The sequence below is a fragment of the Cyprinus carpio genome, chromosome B1 (genome assembly GCF_018340385.1).
Source record: "Cyprinus carpio isolate SPL01 chromosome B1, ASM1834038v1, whole genome shotgun sequence".
Taxonomy (NCBI): domain Eukaryota; kingdom Metazoa; phylum Chordata; class Actinopteri; order Cypriniformes; family Cyprinidae; genus Cyprinus; species Cyprinus carpio.
This window is the reverse complement of record NC_056597.1, coordinates 525,330-541,415: the sequence shown is the minus strand read 5'-3', so window position 1 is coordinate 541,415 and position 16,086 is coordinate 525,330. Positions and strand designations below refer to the sequence as shown.

The 16,086-nt window shown below is 36.0% G+C and overlaps 1 protein-coding gene across 1 annotated transcript; it reads right to left on the bottom strand.

Annotated features, from left to right (window-relative positions):
* Positions 1–2,879: 2,879 nt before the first annotated feature.
* On the bottom strand, positions 2,880–7,933 carry LOC109046156 (clarin-2-like). Its single transcript, XM_042717593.1, has 3 exons — positions 7,427–7,933; positions 3,672–3,851; positions 2,880–3,517 (listed from the first exon to the last, which is right to left on the bottom strand). Exons 1-3 carry the CDS (start codon positions 7,677–7,679, stop codon positions 3,249–3,251), a joined length of 702 nt encoding a protein of 233 aa, XP_042573527.1. The 5' UTR covers positions 7,680–7,933; the 3' UTR covers positions 2,880–3,248.
* Between the last annotated feature and the right edge of the window lie 8,153 nt (positions 7,934–16,086).

Here is a 16,086-nt window from a genome sequence, read left to right as displayed (position 1 = left end):
GTCACAGAGTTTATGTCTGGTAATACTGCAATTTTTTCTTGGAATGGCAAGTTTATATCCAGCAATTTTTTTCTGTAAGAATTGTAAGATTAAAAAAATTGCAAATATCTTTTTATTATACATATCTTTTTAATTCTGTGGAATATTTATTCAGAAATGGCTTCCATGATAATTTGTAACTCCGGTGCACATTAAAACAGCAATGCAGCTATTATTTCACTTCAAAACAATAATTGTTTAGGAATTTCCACTCCAAGCTCAAAATCCAAAAAAAAAAAAAAAAAAAAAAATCACCAGTGAGTTTCAAACTAGCCATTTTACCAGTAAATGTCATTAAATCATATTCATGTGTTAGGTCAAGTAAACACATAAACTTAAATATATTGTATATAATTTTTGTAAAATGAAAATGTTGTTCTAATATTATTTTAAACAGCAAAAGGCTGAACAGCCCACAAAAAGCAACAGTTTGCATAAAGGATCATGAAGATATTGTATTTATGAGGATTTATTTCCTTTCAAAATCTCTAGAGCCTTTTTGATCACTGGAGAGACTGCTTGCACATTTAGGGATTCATAAAACAAGCCACAGTTTTCATCTTATATTTATAATGTCTATGTGTGGAATTCACTTGCACACATATTTACTCTGTTTTTCTTTCTCTGGAAAGAATGTGATCAATAATTTCCAATGGGCAAAAGTCAATAACTGACACAAAGGTACGTTTATGTCCTGGGAACAGTTCTATTAGATTTTTCACGCTTATGTGAGTGTGATGCTAATGGTTGAGTGCTGGGGGATAGATATCCTGTGTTCCACCCACACACATACACTGAGGTTTCCATCCACTTCTCCCCACAAAAATGCTTCCAAACGTCATAACACATGCAATGTTAACCAATTTGCCAACTGTAATTTCCGTCAACCCCCACCCATAATACCATTTATTTTCTATATATATATATATATATATATATACACGCACACTCACTGGCCACTTTATAAGGTACACCTTGCTAGTACTGGGTTGGACCCCCTTTTGCCTTCAGTATTCTGCATACCTTGGTTGTAACGAGTGGTTATTTGAGTTACTGTTGCCTTTCTATCATCTCTAACCAGTCTGAACATTCTCCTCTGACCTCAACAAGGCACTTTCGTTCACACAACTGCCGCTCACTGGATATTTTCTCTTTTTTGGACCATTCTCTGTTAACCCTAGAGATGGTTGTGCGTGAAAATCCCAGTAGATCAGCAGTTTTGAAATACTCAGACCAGCCCGTCTGGCACCAACAACCATTCCATGTTCAAAGTCACTTAAATCCCCTTTCTTCCCCATTCTGATGCTCGGTTTGAACTTCAGCAAGTCATCTTCACCACATCTAGATACCTAAATGCATTGAGTTGCTGCCATGTAATTGGCTGATTAGCAATTTATAAAAAAAAAACCCAGTAGTATATATATATATATATATATATATATATATATATATATATATATATATATATATAAATATATATATATATATATATATATATACTGGGGTTTTCCTATTATATACAATGTATATATAAGCTATAACATGTAATGACACATGTAATGATGAAAAAAATGGAGTAATAACTGGCAAGATTTTCATAATAAAATCTAATATTTCATAGGAATACTAATATGTCCTGTCCTCTACAGTGCACATGTATGAAATCAATGTCCTGTTTCGTGACAGAAAGTCATATTTTTATTTGAAACCCCATAACATTATAGTGTTGATTTATAACAAACAATTCGAAAATTAGTCAGATTTAAATGATCATTACAAAATGTTACCATATTTCCATAAGGGTGTTAAATTTGATCACTAAATTAATGTCAGCCATTTGTTAAGACCAAAGAGAGTGAGTGATCATAGTGAAACTTTCAAACATTTGGTTTCTCTAAAAAAAAAAACCCTGTATGTGCTCTTTACAGGATAACCAGAGTTAGAACTGTGACATGTAAGATCTCATAGAAATCTTTAAAATATTATGTCTTCTACAGAGAACAAAACTTCATAGCTGGTAGTCAGGAGGATATGGCACAACAACATGAGTCAGACCCGCATTTGTTAAAACTATACATTGGTGCAGTCTGTTAGTCAATACGTGTAGTTCACATATGGGCAACAAACTGCTGTTAGAGGGCAGCATGGTATCATTGACAGAAAAATGAATTCCTACGATTATCAGGACATTCTGCAGCTTATGTAAAGATCATCTGTTCACCAACTGAAGCTCAACAGAAGCTGAGTGATGTGACAGGACAACGACCCCAAGCCCAGGAGTAAACAAACCAACAACAGAATGTAAAATTCAGTGTTTACAATAGTGAGATATAAATACTGTATATCATTACTATAGAAGTTGGTAGTAGCCTAATATCCAGATAAACTTTCAATAAGGACCATAGACAAAAATCTGTTTATGATATTTATGATCATTTACTTTATGATATCTCAAGAAGTATCACAATAAATCTACAAGCAGAGAGAAATATGTAGGCTACTAATATAAATATAAGTTATATATAATGATTGAACTATATAATGATGAAAGATTACATACCCCTCACAAATAAGTACTGTGGCAGTATAATGCAGTCAGTGATGGGTCAGATGCTAATACCATGGTACATATAGGATGATGAAAACCACATTGCGATACCATGCCACTTTTTGGTAATTTTTTTTTATGTGACATGTATAACGTAAAAAGGTGAAGAATGTAGGTGACTTGAGTCTATTTTTGGAAATATAGTAATAGGGAACATTTTAAACATTAAGTAATTTATTCTTACATATCAGACAATAATGATGCATTATTACATATTGTATATTTCTCCGCTCTGAAATATAGGTAAGATATATATAGTGATATAACTTGTAGAACTTTTACAATTTGAAATACATACACAGTGTCACATTTCAGTCTGGAAAGCCTGCAGTTGTCCATAACCTGTGTCAGTCAAAAACATTTTGCTGTCCTCCACAACAAACAGCATATTCAAGTGATTTATCCTTTATTTATTTGCCACATAATAAAGCTGTCTAATAGAAACCAAAGATTCAGTATGACCACCACAGTCTGTAGTCATAAATCACCTCATATCACCTGATGAATCACTTCAGGTATAGTAGATGTTGGGTCACATAAACACTCTGTTTGGCTCATATGCACAGCCTCCTTCCTGACCCTGCATTCAGCTCATCCTTCTTCAGTAGAGAAAGTCGTCTACAGTGGCTGTGGGTTCCTCTGGTTTCTTAGTCTGTATTTTAGGCAGATGAATTTTACTGGAGGCTACTACAAGAATGTTAACTATGTGTGTTACAGCGCTGGCAACGCACAACCAGAAGGAGAAACCAAGATTCTCCTCAAGGATTACAAGGGTAAAAAGGCTCTCACGGTAGTTAGCCACATGTTCTGTGAGCCGATGGCACTGGATTGCTGCAAGGAAACATGCAAAGCCCATTGCACTGAACAGAGCTGAGATAAGGGATTAACAGAGTGGACATATGATTAGAAATCAAAAGAAGTAATGAATCACAGTTTGTTATTGTTAATATTATTGATATAGGGCTGATTTTTCAAAGGCATGGACAGAACATTCTATTTTAGATTATGTGTTATGTTGACTTACCTGCAATGAAATTCCAGATGTAGAGGCCAAAAGGTCCTTTAATAGATTGGTAAGGAACTTTTCTGGCATTATATATACAGAAAGCTAAACTGACTACTGCAAACCCAATAGCAATGAAAAAGAAGAAAATAATGATCATGTGAAGGCCACTGTTGATTTTTTTGATGAGCTTTGGGAAAACTGCAGAATTTGTGAGAAAGAGACAGAGAGACAGAGATTAGGTCTCACAAAATTGGAATTATTTTATTTGATAAAAGCATAGATAGATTGTAAGTACTGTACTGTATTGTAAGTATTAAAATATATATATAGAGAGATATGTAAACTGTACTATGTATGCACACTATATGCATACACCACTGTTCAAAGGTTTGGGGTTGGTAAGATGTTATAATGTTTTTGTTATGTTCACTAAATCTGTATTTTTTTAATCAAAAATACTGTCAAAACAGTAATATTGTGAAATATTATTGTTATACTGTTATAATATTGTGAAATACAATTTTAAATATTTTTAATTATATATATATATATATATATATATATATATATATATATATATATATATATATATATATATATATATATATATATAGTACAGACCAAAAGTTTGGAAACATTACTATTTTTAATAGAAAAGAAGTTTCTTCTGCTCATCAAGCCTGCATTTATTTAATCAAAAATACAGAAAAAATTTTAATATTGTGATATATTATTACAATTTAAAATAATTGTTTTTAAATTTATTATACTTTAAATTATCATTTATTTCCGTGATGCAAAGCTGAATTTTTTAGGATCATTATCACATGATCCTTTAGAAATCATTCTAATATGATGATTCATTATCAAAGTTGGAAACAGTAAATTAAAAAAAGAAGCTATCATAACAAAATATACTTTTTTAGGATACTTTGATGAATAAAAAAAAAAAAAAAAAAAAAAAAAAGAAGCTATGTTTTTAAAATATAAATATTTTGTAATAACAATATACACTACTGGTCAGTAATTTGGGGTCAGTAATTTTTTTGCATTTTTTTTTCTTACTTTAATTTAAATAAAATCAATACTTTTATTCAGCAAGGATGTGTTAAATTGATAAAAAGTGATAGTAAAGAAAATATATTATTAGAATATATATTATTAGAAATTCTTTTTTATTTTGAATAAATGCAGTTCTTTTTAACCTTTTATTCATCAAATATATTAGACAGCAGAACTGTTTCCAACACTCATAATAAATCAGAATATTAGAATGATTTCTAAATGATCATGTGATAGACTGGATGTTACATGTGACACTGAAGGCTGGAGTAATGATGCTGAAAATTCAGCTTTGCATCACAGGAATAATTTTTTTTTAAAGTATATTCAAATAGAAAACTTATTATTTTAAGTTGTAATAATATTTCACAATATTACTGTTTTTTCTGTATTTTTGATCAAATAAATGCAGCCTTGATGAGCAGAAGAAACTTCTTTCAAAAACATTAAAAATAGTAATGTTTCCAAACTACCTGTCTGTACTATATATATATATATATATATATATATATATATATATATATATATATATATATATATATGTTATATTGTAGCCATTTGCTAAAATAATTTGTTAGAAATTTTTTCCTCATTAATGAACACACAGCACCCCATATTGACAGAAAAACACAGAATTGTTGACATTTTTGCACATTAATTAAAGAACAAAAAAACTGAAATATCACATGGTCGTAAGTATTCAGACCCTTTGCTCAGTATTTAGTAGAAGCACCCTTTTGATCGAATACAGCCATGAGTCTTTTTGAGAAAGATGCAACAAGTTTTTCACACCTGGATTTGGGGATCCTCTGCCATTCCTCCGTGCAGATCCTCTCCAGTTCTGCCAGGTTGGATGGTAAACGTTGGTGGACAGCCATTTTCAGGTCTCTCCAAAGATGCTCAATTGGGTTTAAGTCAGGGCTCTGGCTGTGCCATTCAAGAACAGTCACGGAGTTGTTGAGAAGCCAGTTATTTTAGCTGTGTACTTAGGGTCATTGTCTTGTTGGAAGGTGAACCTTCGGCCCAGTCTGAGGTCCTGAGAAGGTTTTCGTCCAGGATATCCCTGTACTTGGCCGCATTCATCTTTCCCTCGATTGCAACCAGTTGTCCTGTCCCTGCAGCTGAAAAACACCCCCAGAGCATGATGCTGCCACCACCATGCTTCACTGTTGGGACTGTATTGGACAGGTGATGAGCAGTGCCTGGTTTTCTCCACACATACCGCTTAGAATTAAGGCCCACAAGTTCTATCTTGGTCTCATCAGACCAGAGAATCTTATTTATCTGTTTTTTAGCAAACTCCATGTGGTCTTTCATGTGCCCATAAATCACCAAAGGCTTCCGTCGGGCCACTCTCCCATAAAGCCCCGACTGGTGGAGGGCTGCAGTGATGGTTGAATTTCTACAACTTTCTCCCATCTCCCGACTGCATCTCTGGAGCTCAGCCACAGTGATCTTTGGGTTCTTCTTTACCTCTCTCACCAAGGCTCTTCTCCCTTGATAGCTCAGTTTGGCCGGACGACCAGCTCTAGGAAGGGTTCTGGTCGTCCCAAACGTCTTCCATTTAAGGATTATGGAGGCCACTGTGCTCTTAGGAACCTTAAGTGCAGCAGAATTTTTTTTTGTAACCTTGGCCAGATCTGTGCCTTGCCACAATTCTGTCTCTGAGCTCTTAAGGAAGTTCCTTTGACCTCATGATTCTCATTTGCTCTGACATGCACTGTGAGCTGTAAGGTCTTATATAGACAGGTGTTTGGCTTTCCTACATCAAGTCCAATCAGTATAATCAAACACAGCTGGACTCAAATGAAGGTGTAGAACCATCTCAAGGATGATCAGAAGAAATGGACAGCACCCCGAGTTAAATATATGAGTGTCACAGCAAAGGGTCTGAATACTTAGGACCATGTGATATTTAAGTTTTTCTTTTTTAACAAATCTGCAAAAATGTCAACAATTGTGTTTTTCTGTCAATATGGGGTGCTGTGTGTACATTAATGAGGAAAAAAAATGTAACTTAAAAATGATTTTAGCAAATGGCTGCAATATAACAAAGAGTGAAAAATGTAAGGGGGTCTGAATACTTTCCGTACCCACTATATATATATATATATATATATATATATATATATATATATATATATATATATATATATATATATATATATATATACATATATATATATATTCATTCATTCATTCAGTTCATTCAAAAAACAAGTCAATACTACAGTTGAAATGGAAATGTTGTAACATAAATGTAACACAAATTTGTTTTAAAGATAAATGTCTTTACAGTATGTTTTGATCAGTTTAGTGTGTCCTTGTATGAAACAGCTAATACCTAAATTAAGATCTTCAAATATATATTCCTGACCTCAGACTTATGAACAGTAGTGTACAGGCCTGTAGTATGTCAGAGAGCTTTGTTATGGCAAACCAAAAAACACAAAAACAAACAAACAAACACATAAATACCAAAAAAAAAAAAATCATGCATGTGCCTTATAAATAAATAAATTAAAAGTTTAACAAATGTCTACAAATAATGACATAAACAACAACACGGAGGCATAGGCTAGCTATACTGTAAATCCAAACTTCAAACACCTGTACTAACCATGCAGTGCATTATACAACGGTGTTTGGGTATAATATAGGCACACAATGAATGTTTAATTAGAACTGAATCTACACGTTACTGCTCTTACTGTATATTTTGGAGCGGCGGATCCCGAGCCCGCATCTTCGTGTTTTCTTGCCCTGAAAGAGGCCGTAGTAAATGTGTCCCGTGAACTGCTCGAGCTCTGGACTAGACGCGTTCACCAGGTCCACTCCTGTCTGACACAATGTGGTTCCAGTGATCCAGCGTTCCGTGGCCAGTGCGACAACCAGTAGTACCACAGAACCGATGCTGAGTACAGAAGCGAAGGAGAACACGATCTGTTTCCAGAGAGTTGGCATTTCACTACTCACCCCATTCCTCCTATAAAAAGCAAGACGCAAGTAACACGACCCCGCGCGGCGTCCGCCTCTCTCCGCTACCGCGAGCCAACTCTGCGGTAACGTACGATGAAGTTTAAAACTTCATCACAGCCAACCGGTTTGCAGTATATTTGCGCTAAGTGCACCAGTATAATCTAAACACCCCAATACTAAACTGAAGGAACGCGAGATAGACAGCGCTAGGGAAAAAACAGGAAACCAGATATAAAGCGGTCAGCTGGATCTCCTTTACCACCTAACGAAACCTTATACAGTTTACTTGCCTTCGCTTGGTTTGGTTGCCAGAGGTGTCCGCGCGCGTGCACACACACACACACACACACACACACACACACACACACACACACACACACACGCACACGCACAAGTTCATCTAGTGCAAGCGAATTGTCAAGTCTTGTACTCACACACATAAATCAAGGTGCTGTAACCAGAATTTTTATTGGATGTTCTTTGCTATAACAGTTAATCAAACATTGCCGGCTCCTTAACATCAGAATCTTATAGGTCATAAAAATTAGTGGTAACAAATTTTAAATGTCACTTCACCCGAGACTATACTGGGTCATTGAGCATTAAAATAAAGAAAGAAAATGAGGGTTTGATAGAAACTATTTAAGTCACTGTAGCATAAATTTGGCAGATGTCTTGGAAATATCAACCTGCATCGATTCTGTTTTCTTTGGAGCAGAACTGGGGGTCGCATAAAAGAACCACGCCTTTATTTTGCCCATAGGATCAACCTGAAACAGACTTCAGAACCACGGACAGCAGCTTGATTTGGTTCAGAACCATGGACAGCTCAACCCGTTCAAGAATTCTGATGCGTTGTAAACGGTGCTAATTTTAGCCACAAGATGGAGATATCGTACTGTTTCATTGAGTAAGGCCCTGTGCCACTCAAATACACTTGTGACAATAACACAAAACATAAATGAAACAAAAACAAACAAATAAAAGTACTAAATAAAATTTAGCATAATTGAACTAGAAATAGCTATTTCTACATAAGTTGATTATACAACAAGTTAGTTCTGGTCCTCAAATTTGGTGTGACCATCCTTTGCATTTAAAGTAGCTTTTGCCCAAGGTGCACTTGCTCATCGTTTTTTAGGTAGCTTTGCAGGCAGGTTACAAGAAACCAGGTAGGTAGGAAGGTCTCTTGAAGAATCTTGGAGATGTTGCCACAGTTCTTCTGGATTTAGTCTGTTTCAGTTTGTTATGTTTCTTTATGTCATTCCAGACAGACTGGATGATGATGAGATGAGATCTATGTGTGGAGCTCTGGCTGTTGTCAGACTCCTTGTGTAAACAAAAATCGCACTGAATTAATACAATAAATGGCAAAATGAATGTATGGAAATTTAAACTGATATTTCCTTTTGACACACTGCAGCAACAGATAGAAATAACTGACTTTAAAACTTTTTTTTTTTTTTTTGCTGGGGAAAATACTAGTGGCCTAAGACTTTTGCACTGAACTGCATATACTGTATGTATATGTATAAATTTATTTACACATTAATGTGTCCCCAAAATCCTTAATAACAAGTATATGAAAAAAAAATCAGCATATTTAGCATTATACAATGCCATAGATGACTATTTTTCAACTAGTTTCAAATGACTAAATCTTACAAATGATTATGTTTAGATGAAATTACAAAAACGTTTGGGGATTGGGGTCATCCAACCATACCGTGATTAGTATGCATATTCATCTTCCCAAATATTATTATGTGACTGTTGGTTTCACTATTTTTAATTCTAATGTAATTTTGTCCGCTCATTCCCCTTTTATCTCTTATATTATTTAAAATACTCACATAAACAAACACAAAACAAAATAGGGTGTCAGTGAACCTGCTTGATTTGTTTTAATGATTACACTTTCAAATGCTAAGGATTTTAAGATTTAGCTGATGTTATGATATTATAGGCAGTACTAGCAATTCTATTCAATATGACTGATGCTGAGAAAACGGAACGGTTTACACGGTTACACAGATCTCTCCATCTCAAAACATGTCTTCAATCCATACTGAAATGTATTGATGAAAACATCTTGTGAAGAACACAAATTGGCTGTACAAACAAAATGTAAGCTTTAGTGTCAGGCACATATACAATATATGTTCCTTGTGGTCAAAGAGTCTTGTCATATTGATTGAAGAATGGAAGAAGAATATTGACCAGCTAAACTGGAGCGATGCTCACTAAGGCAACTGTGAATATCAAATGATTACTGTTGTGGTTTTGGACAGGCTTATAGACTTAATGCATTCTGGAATGTTTTAAATGTTTATAATGCAGTTATGATTGGACTTGAGTTATGACAGCTGCCTTTATTAATGTAAACATCTTTTTCTATGTAATCTTGATCACTTTTTCTACTCTACTAATATATAACTCTCCATCCATATTTCTTTTAAAGTATTTATCATTTTCTGCTCAGTCTAACTTCATTAATTTTCAATAAGTCTGCATTCTGTTTTACTAAATCCACTCTGTCTCTTTCTCCACATTTTCTCTTTGTTCTTTCTCCTTTTGTTTTTGCTTTCTCCCCAACACCAGTAAGCTTAATGAGATTTAAAGTCCTCTGTAACCCAGTTAATCAGATTCATTGTTTTGATTAGACACTCAGTTTAGCATCTTTACATTTCTTAATCTCTTTGTTTTCCTGGAAAACAGTCAGGCCTATTGCATAATTTTCAGACCGACTTAGAATTTTCACAAATAAGTTAAACATGCATTTCCTGTCATGTCTGTCTATAGCATGAAATTGCCCTCTAAAAGATACCATCAGAGTTTGCTGTTTATTTATTTATTAAATAAGCAAACTTATGCATCACAAGACATTAAGATGTACAACTGATTAACAGATTGTGAACATTGTGTTCTGGAAGAAATGCTATGAATCTGTGTACATTACAGTATACATCAGGGATGGTCAGCTCTGGTCCTGGAGGTCCACTGTCCTGGAGAATTTAGCTCCCATCCTAATCAAACACACTTTCCTGTTGATTTCAATAATCCTAAAGACTTTGATAAGAATTTTAAGAGACTTCAAGGATGGGTCTAAACTTAAGATCTACAGGACCAGAGCTGCCCATCACTAATGGACTAATGGAATGAACTTTTGCTGCACTGTAGTGGACAAAACTCTAGTTGTAATAGTTGTAGTCAAATCTAGTGTACTCTGTGGACACACACACCATTCACTGTACTCTGTGGCCAAACAAACAAACAAAAAACTATTTTTTTGCACTGTATTCTCTAATACTAATACTTAAATGTTCTACTCTCAGCAATTAGGGTGTCAAGCACAGCAGAGGCAAAATGAGGAGCTAAGCATAGCATCAGAGCAACTGCAACAATAAGTAAATAAAGACATTTTAAAATGAATTTTGTTAAGATTGCTGAAAAATCATAAATACAATCACTAGTAATATGGTTTAATTGTTTATTACTTTGACAGTTGGTGGCTATAACCAAATTGATGTGGCCAAATGCATAAATGTAAATGTTAATGTAAATAGCTGATGCAGTTTATCATCATACCATCAAATTAATTCATGTGGAAAATAAAATTGAATTTTTGTTGAAACAATTTCAATAACATTTTGCCAGCATAGTCTGAAGATGATCTGAGTTGAATTTGGTGAAAATCAGGCCACTGGTTCATAAGGAGTTTCAAAAAAGTAGTAGAAAATAAAAATGGAAGATGATTTGACTGATTATGGCACAATTTGTATCAATGTTCTCAAGACAAACAAAATAAAATAAATGATGGCGAAATAGACAAAACTGATCAAAAGCTATAAATATATTTTGAAATAACATCATGCCACAAAGTGGCGCTGCACTAAAACCTTTAAGACTATACCTTCAGAGTACCTTCAGGACAGGATGCCAAAGTGATATGATGATGGCAAGGGTGAGATAAGGCTAGGATCGACATGCAGCGAAAATTTATTAAAGAAAAACAGACAAAGATAATCCAACCAGGAACAGGGAACACAATCCAGACAGGGAGCAGGAATGAAAACAACAGAAACAACAACTTACCTCGACTGAATAAAACACATGAATTATATAGTGAGCACCAAACTAATAAATGACACACAGATCATAATAGGATGGGAAATGTAGTCCATGACAGAATGTTAAAGGACTCAGGAGGTGTCACGAGTTCGGTTCATGGACTTCTATTCACTCACCATCAGAGATCACCCATTACCACTATGACTCTTTTCATGAATTGATACACCTCTCCCCGGACTGCATTTCCCAGAACTCATTGTACTAGATTGATTACGGACCACGTTTGCCTTGCCCTCTGGATTACGTTCACCGCCGATTGACCCACGCCTGTTTTGGGATTACTCTTTCATCTTGCCCTGTCTATATCTGTTTGCTGGTGTCTGGACAGATCTCTGGGGCTTAAGCTAGCTCTAGAGCAGATTCATAGAAAAGAGCAGGCATTGGAGTGGACTCTTGGACTGGAGAAGTCTCTGGAGTGGACTCATGGACTGGATCGGACTCTGTAGTGGATTCATGGATTGGAGTGGGATCTGGAGTGGATTCATGGACTGGAGCAGGCTCTGGTGCAGACTCATGGACTGGAGCGGGCTCTGGAGCAGATTCATGGACTGGAATGGGCTCTGGAGCAGATTTATAGACTGGAGTGGGCTCTGGGGGGGATTCATATACTGGAGTGGGCTCTGGAGTGGATTCATGGACTGGAGTGAGCTCTGGAGCAGATTCATAGACTGAAGCAGGCTCTGCTGCCTCAGAAGAGTGCATAGCCCAGACACACAAAATGGTGACTGCCATTACTGGAAGGGCAGTGGAAGGGCAGTGGAAAGTGGGAGAACCTCTGAGAAAGCTGGGTTGAGAGCGCCAAAGTCCCCAGAATGCCTGCTCCTTGCACCAACATCACATCAGGGGTGGATCTGCCACCCTGGACACCAGTTTCGGTTGCCTGGGCACTGCCTTTCTAGCTTCAAATGCAACATACATGACGGCCGGGAATACTGATATGGAATCCATGATGGCTGACTGTGGCATGATATCCATGACAGCTGGAGACTCTGGTATAGTGGCCATGTTGGCTGGAGGCTCTAGTGTGGTAGACATGACAGCTGAGAACTCTGGCATGGCGGCTATGACGGGACAAGCCTCAGGATTCAGGAGTGGAAGACAATACACACACAGGGCTTGTGATCCCTAGTGTAGGGCATGCTGGAATCCATGGACAGCCAGGCTCCTTGGCCACCAGAGCTTGCCACCTACTGCCCTCTCCCACGCCCTCTCTCAAAAATCTTTAGGGGTAGCATCCTTCTCAACCTCCCCTACTGTGAATGCAGATCCACAAATCTGCAGGACAAAATCAATAAACTGTGCCAGGGTCCAGCTGGGGTCTTCTTCATGTAAATTTATGCTACTATCTGGATCAAGTTAACTCCAGAAACAGTCTCTTAACAAAGCCTTGTCACCAGGCACAAGGTGGCTACACAAAAGGAACTCCTTCACATAAGCCTCAATACTATGACCATTTTGAAAAATTGAACAAAGTTGGCTTAATGCATCACAGAGAGTACCTGCTGAGTTTATTTTGTGGTCTGGTTTTGCTGCTAGATCTATTGTGATGGTGGCAAGGGCAAGGATCTAAATGCAGAAAAAGTTTATTAAAGAAGAACATAGACAAAGATAATCCAACAAGGATTAGGGAACACAATCCAGACAGGGAGCAGGACTGAAAACAGCAAATACACCAACTGACTAAAACACACAACTTATATAGTGAACACCAAACTAAATGACACACAGTTGGAAGAAATTTAATCATCATGATTCTAAGCAAAGAATAATGAGAAATGTAGTCCAAAACAGAATGGTAAAGGACTCAGGAGGACACTTTATCTACTGTACACTAAAGATATAGCCTTGTCCATTTTGGCATGCTCTTCATTGAATTAGTTTGCACGTTATTCGAGAACGGTTCAACTTGAATTTCATATTTTTTGGTGTCAGCATGATCTGAAGTTGATCTGTTTTTTGGAATCAGAGGAAAAAAGATGTTAATGTTGAGACAGTCCTCTATCTTTGTACAAATTTAATATCTTTTGCAGAAAGTGGTTCTATGGGGTGCCATAGACTAAAAAGCAGAAGAAGTAGAAGAAGAAGAACACTAATGGATACAATAGATGCCTACGCACATTTGGTGCTTGGCCACTAACAAAACAAAAAACTAAAGAACAGCTCAAAAATGAAACTTTCTTAAATGCTCATAGTTCAGTTATGAAGGTAAATAAATTATGACAGATTTTTTTTAATTTGACTGACCTATCCCTTTATGTCAGGCTCATGTCAGTTTAGGGTATACAGTTATACAATATCAAAATGGACAAAGATAAAATGGTTGCCAAAAGCAAAGTACTCTTAATGTGTAGGCATACAGCAACACTTAAAAACCACCACAAAACCCACCCAACCACACACTGATCATACTATTATGGATTGAAGACCCTAATGGTCACTTGGTCAAGCAGATAAGGTTGTCTGCACGGTCAGCAAAAATTCAGTGGACAAACTTCATTAGGTTGGCATCTTAGTCCATTAGTCTACTCTCGATTTCAGTCTGAGTTGTTCTAAAAGGCCTTTTTAAAACTGAAAAATATTATTCTAGAATGGTAAGCAGTTGGCAGTATTTGATCTATCTATCTATCTATCTATCTATCTATCTATCTATCTATCTATCTATCTATCTATCTATCTATCTATCTATCTATCTATCTATCTATCTATCTAAATGATAGATCTAATCAGCCAATGCATAGTAGTGAAGCATTTGAGCTCAGTAGTGAAGACAAGTACACAATTTAAAGGACTCTGTTTCTCTTTAAAATGGCAAAGTGATCAAATGTCCATAAAAGAAGGAATGAGTCATTTCTGAAAAGAAAGACCAGTGAGTCAGCATCTCTATCTTTCTCACAAACAGCCTGCAGATGATGAGTAAGGACCTATCGGTATCAAAAACCTGCTCTGATTCATGAATAATTGATCAAACACAAGGTAGCTACACTGACACAACATACATGCCCTCTGCATAACAAGCACTTGCCTACAGGTGTCATATGGAAGTTTGTCACAATAAAATGAGAAAGAAAAACCACTTGAAGGTTGGAAAGGCCAAGATGTCCATCCAGTTGCCCTAATTGTGTTATAAGAAAACAATATCAGAAACAGTGTATTGGGTGCCTGTTTACTGTGGGTCATACACACATGCGCACACATACACTCCTAAGATGATTCTGATGCAGCAGACAGCACGTCATCATTGAAGAGCTGCAACATTTTAAACTCTATTGATTAATGTGTGCATGAGAGGGCAGGCAGAGCAATAAGTTTTAAATTCATGTCAGTAGTCCTTGGCAACACAGAAATGACTGAGCTGCTGAACTGCTGCAAGAGACGTGACACCGTCCAAAATCCTCCACTTAAGATAATGAATATTGCAATTTGTCCTCTTAACAAGGGCAGTTCTAATGCAAACTCTCTTTGGATTTCCCGTAAGCACATGTCAGTTGGACTGGTTAATGTCCAGCACCTGCATACCAAGAACTGTTGGTCAAAACAACCTTCATATTGGCAACTGGGAAACACAGGCAGAGTGAGACAGAGTATGGCAAGCTACTTCATCATCATCATCATCATCTTTTTTTTTTTGCCTTTGAATTCTATGGGATCTGTAGATCAGATATCACTTATTCACTTCTGAAAATTATGCATTACAGTTGTTCCTGCCACCTATTCCATGTCTACAAAGAATTAATTAGGTATTATTAATTATTATTTAGTAGTAGCTATGTAGTTTCTAGCATATTTTCCAGCTTTACTAATACTAGTTAACTAGACATGAGTATTAGATACAGTTGTTACTGGAAACATTTAAACCTAATCCCATTTAAGATGTGAACTATTAAGTAGCAATTCTGATTAGTCATTATATATGACAAATAAAAAGTGAATATAGTTACATAAGAAGTACAACCAAACCCCAACTTCACTTTTTACACGTACGTGAGGGATAGTGTACAGTGCGTGTGATGTGAATTTCATCATCATAATACTAAACATGTATACTGAACGTGCACCACCTGATTTTTGTATGGTTGCACATGTGCATTGAATTTGTTTTGCAGTCACCAGTTGTTCCACAAGATAAAAAAACACTAACAGAATGTTAAAAAAAAAAACAAAAGCAAAACTAAAGAGACCAAACAACAACATCAACAACAACAACAACAAAATAGCGGAGACTGCAACAACAACAGACACTCACACTGACAAGCATTTTTGA

Coding starts and splice junctions, on each gene's coding strand:
- LOC109046156 (XM_042717593.1), bottom strand. CDS start 7,679: ATGCCAACTCTCTGGAAACAGATCGTGTTCTCCTTCGCTTCTGTACTC. Junction 3,852..7,426: donor CCGCCGCTCCAAAATATACA/GTAAGAGCAGTA, acceptor CAAATTCTGCAG/TTTTCCCAAAGCTCATCAAA. Junction 3,518..3,671: donor CATCTGGAATTTCATTGCAG/GTAAGTCAACAT, acceptor CCCTTATCTCAG/CTCTGTTCAGTGCAATGGGC.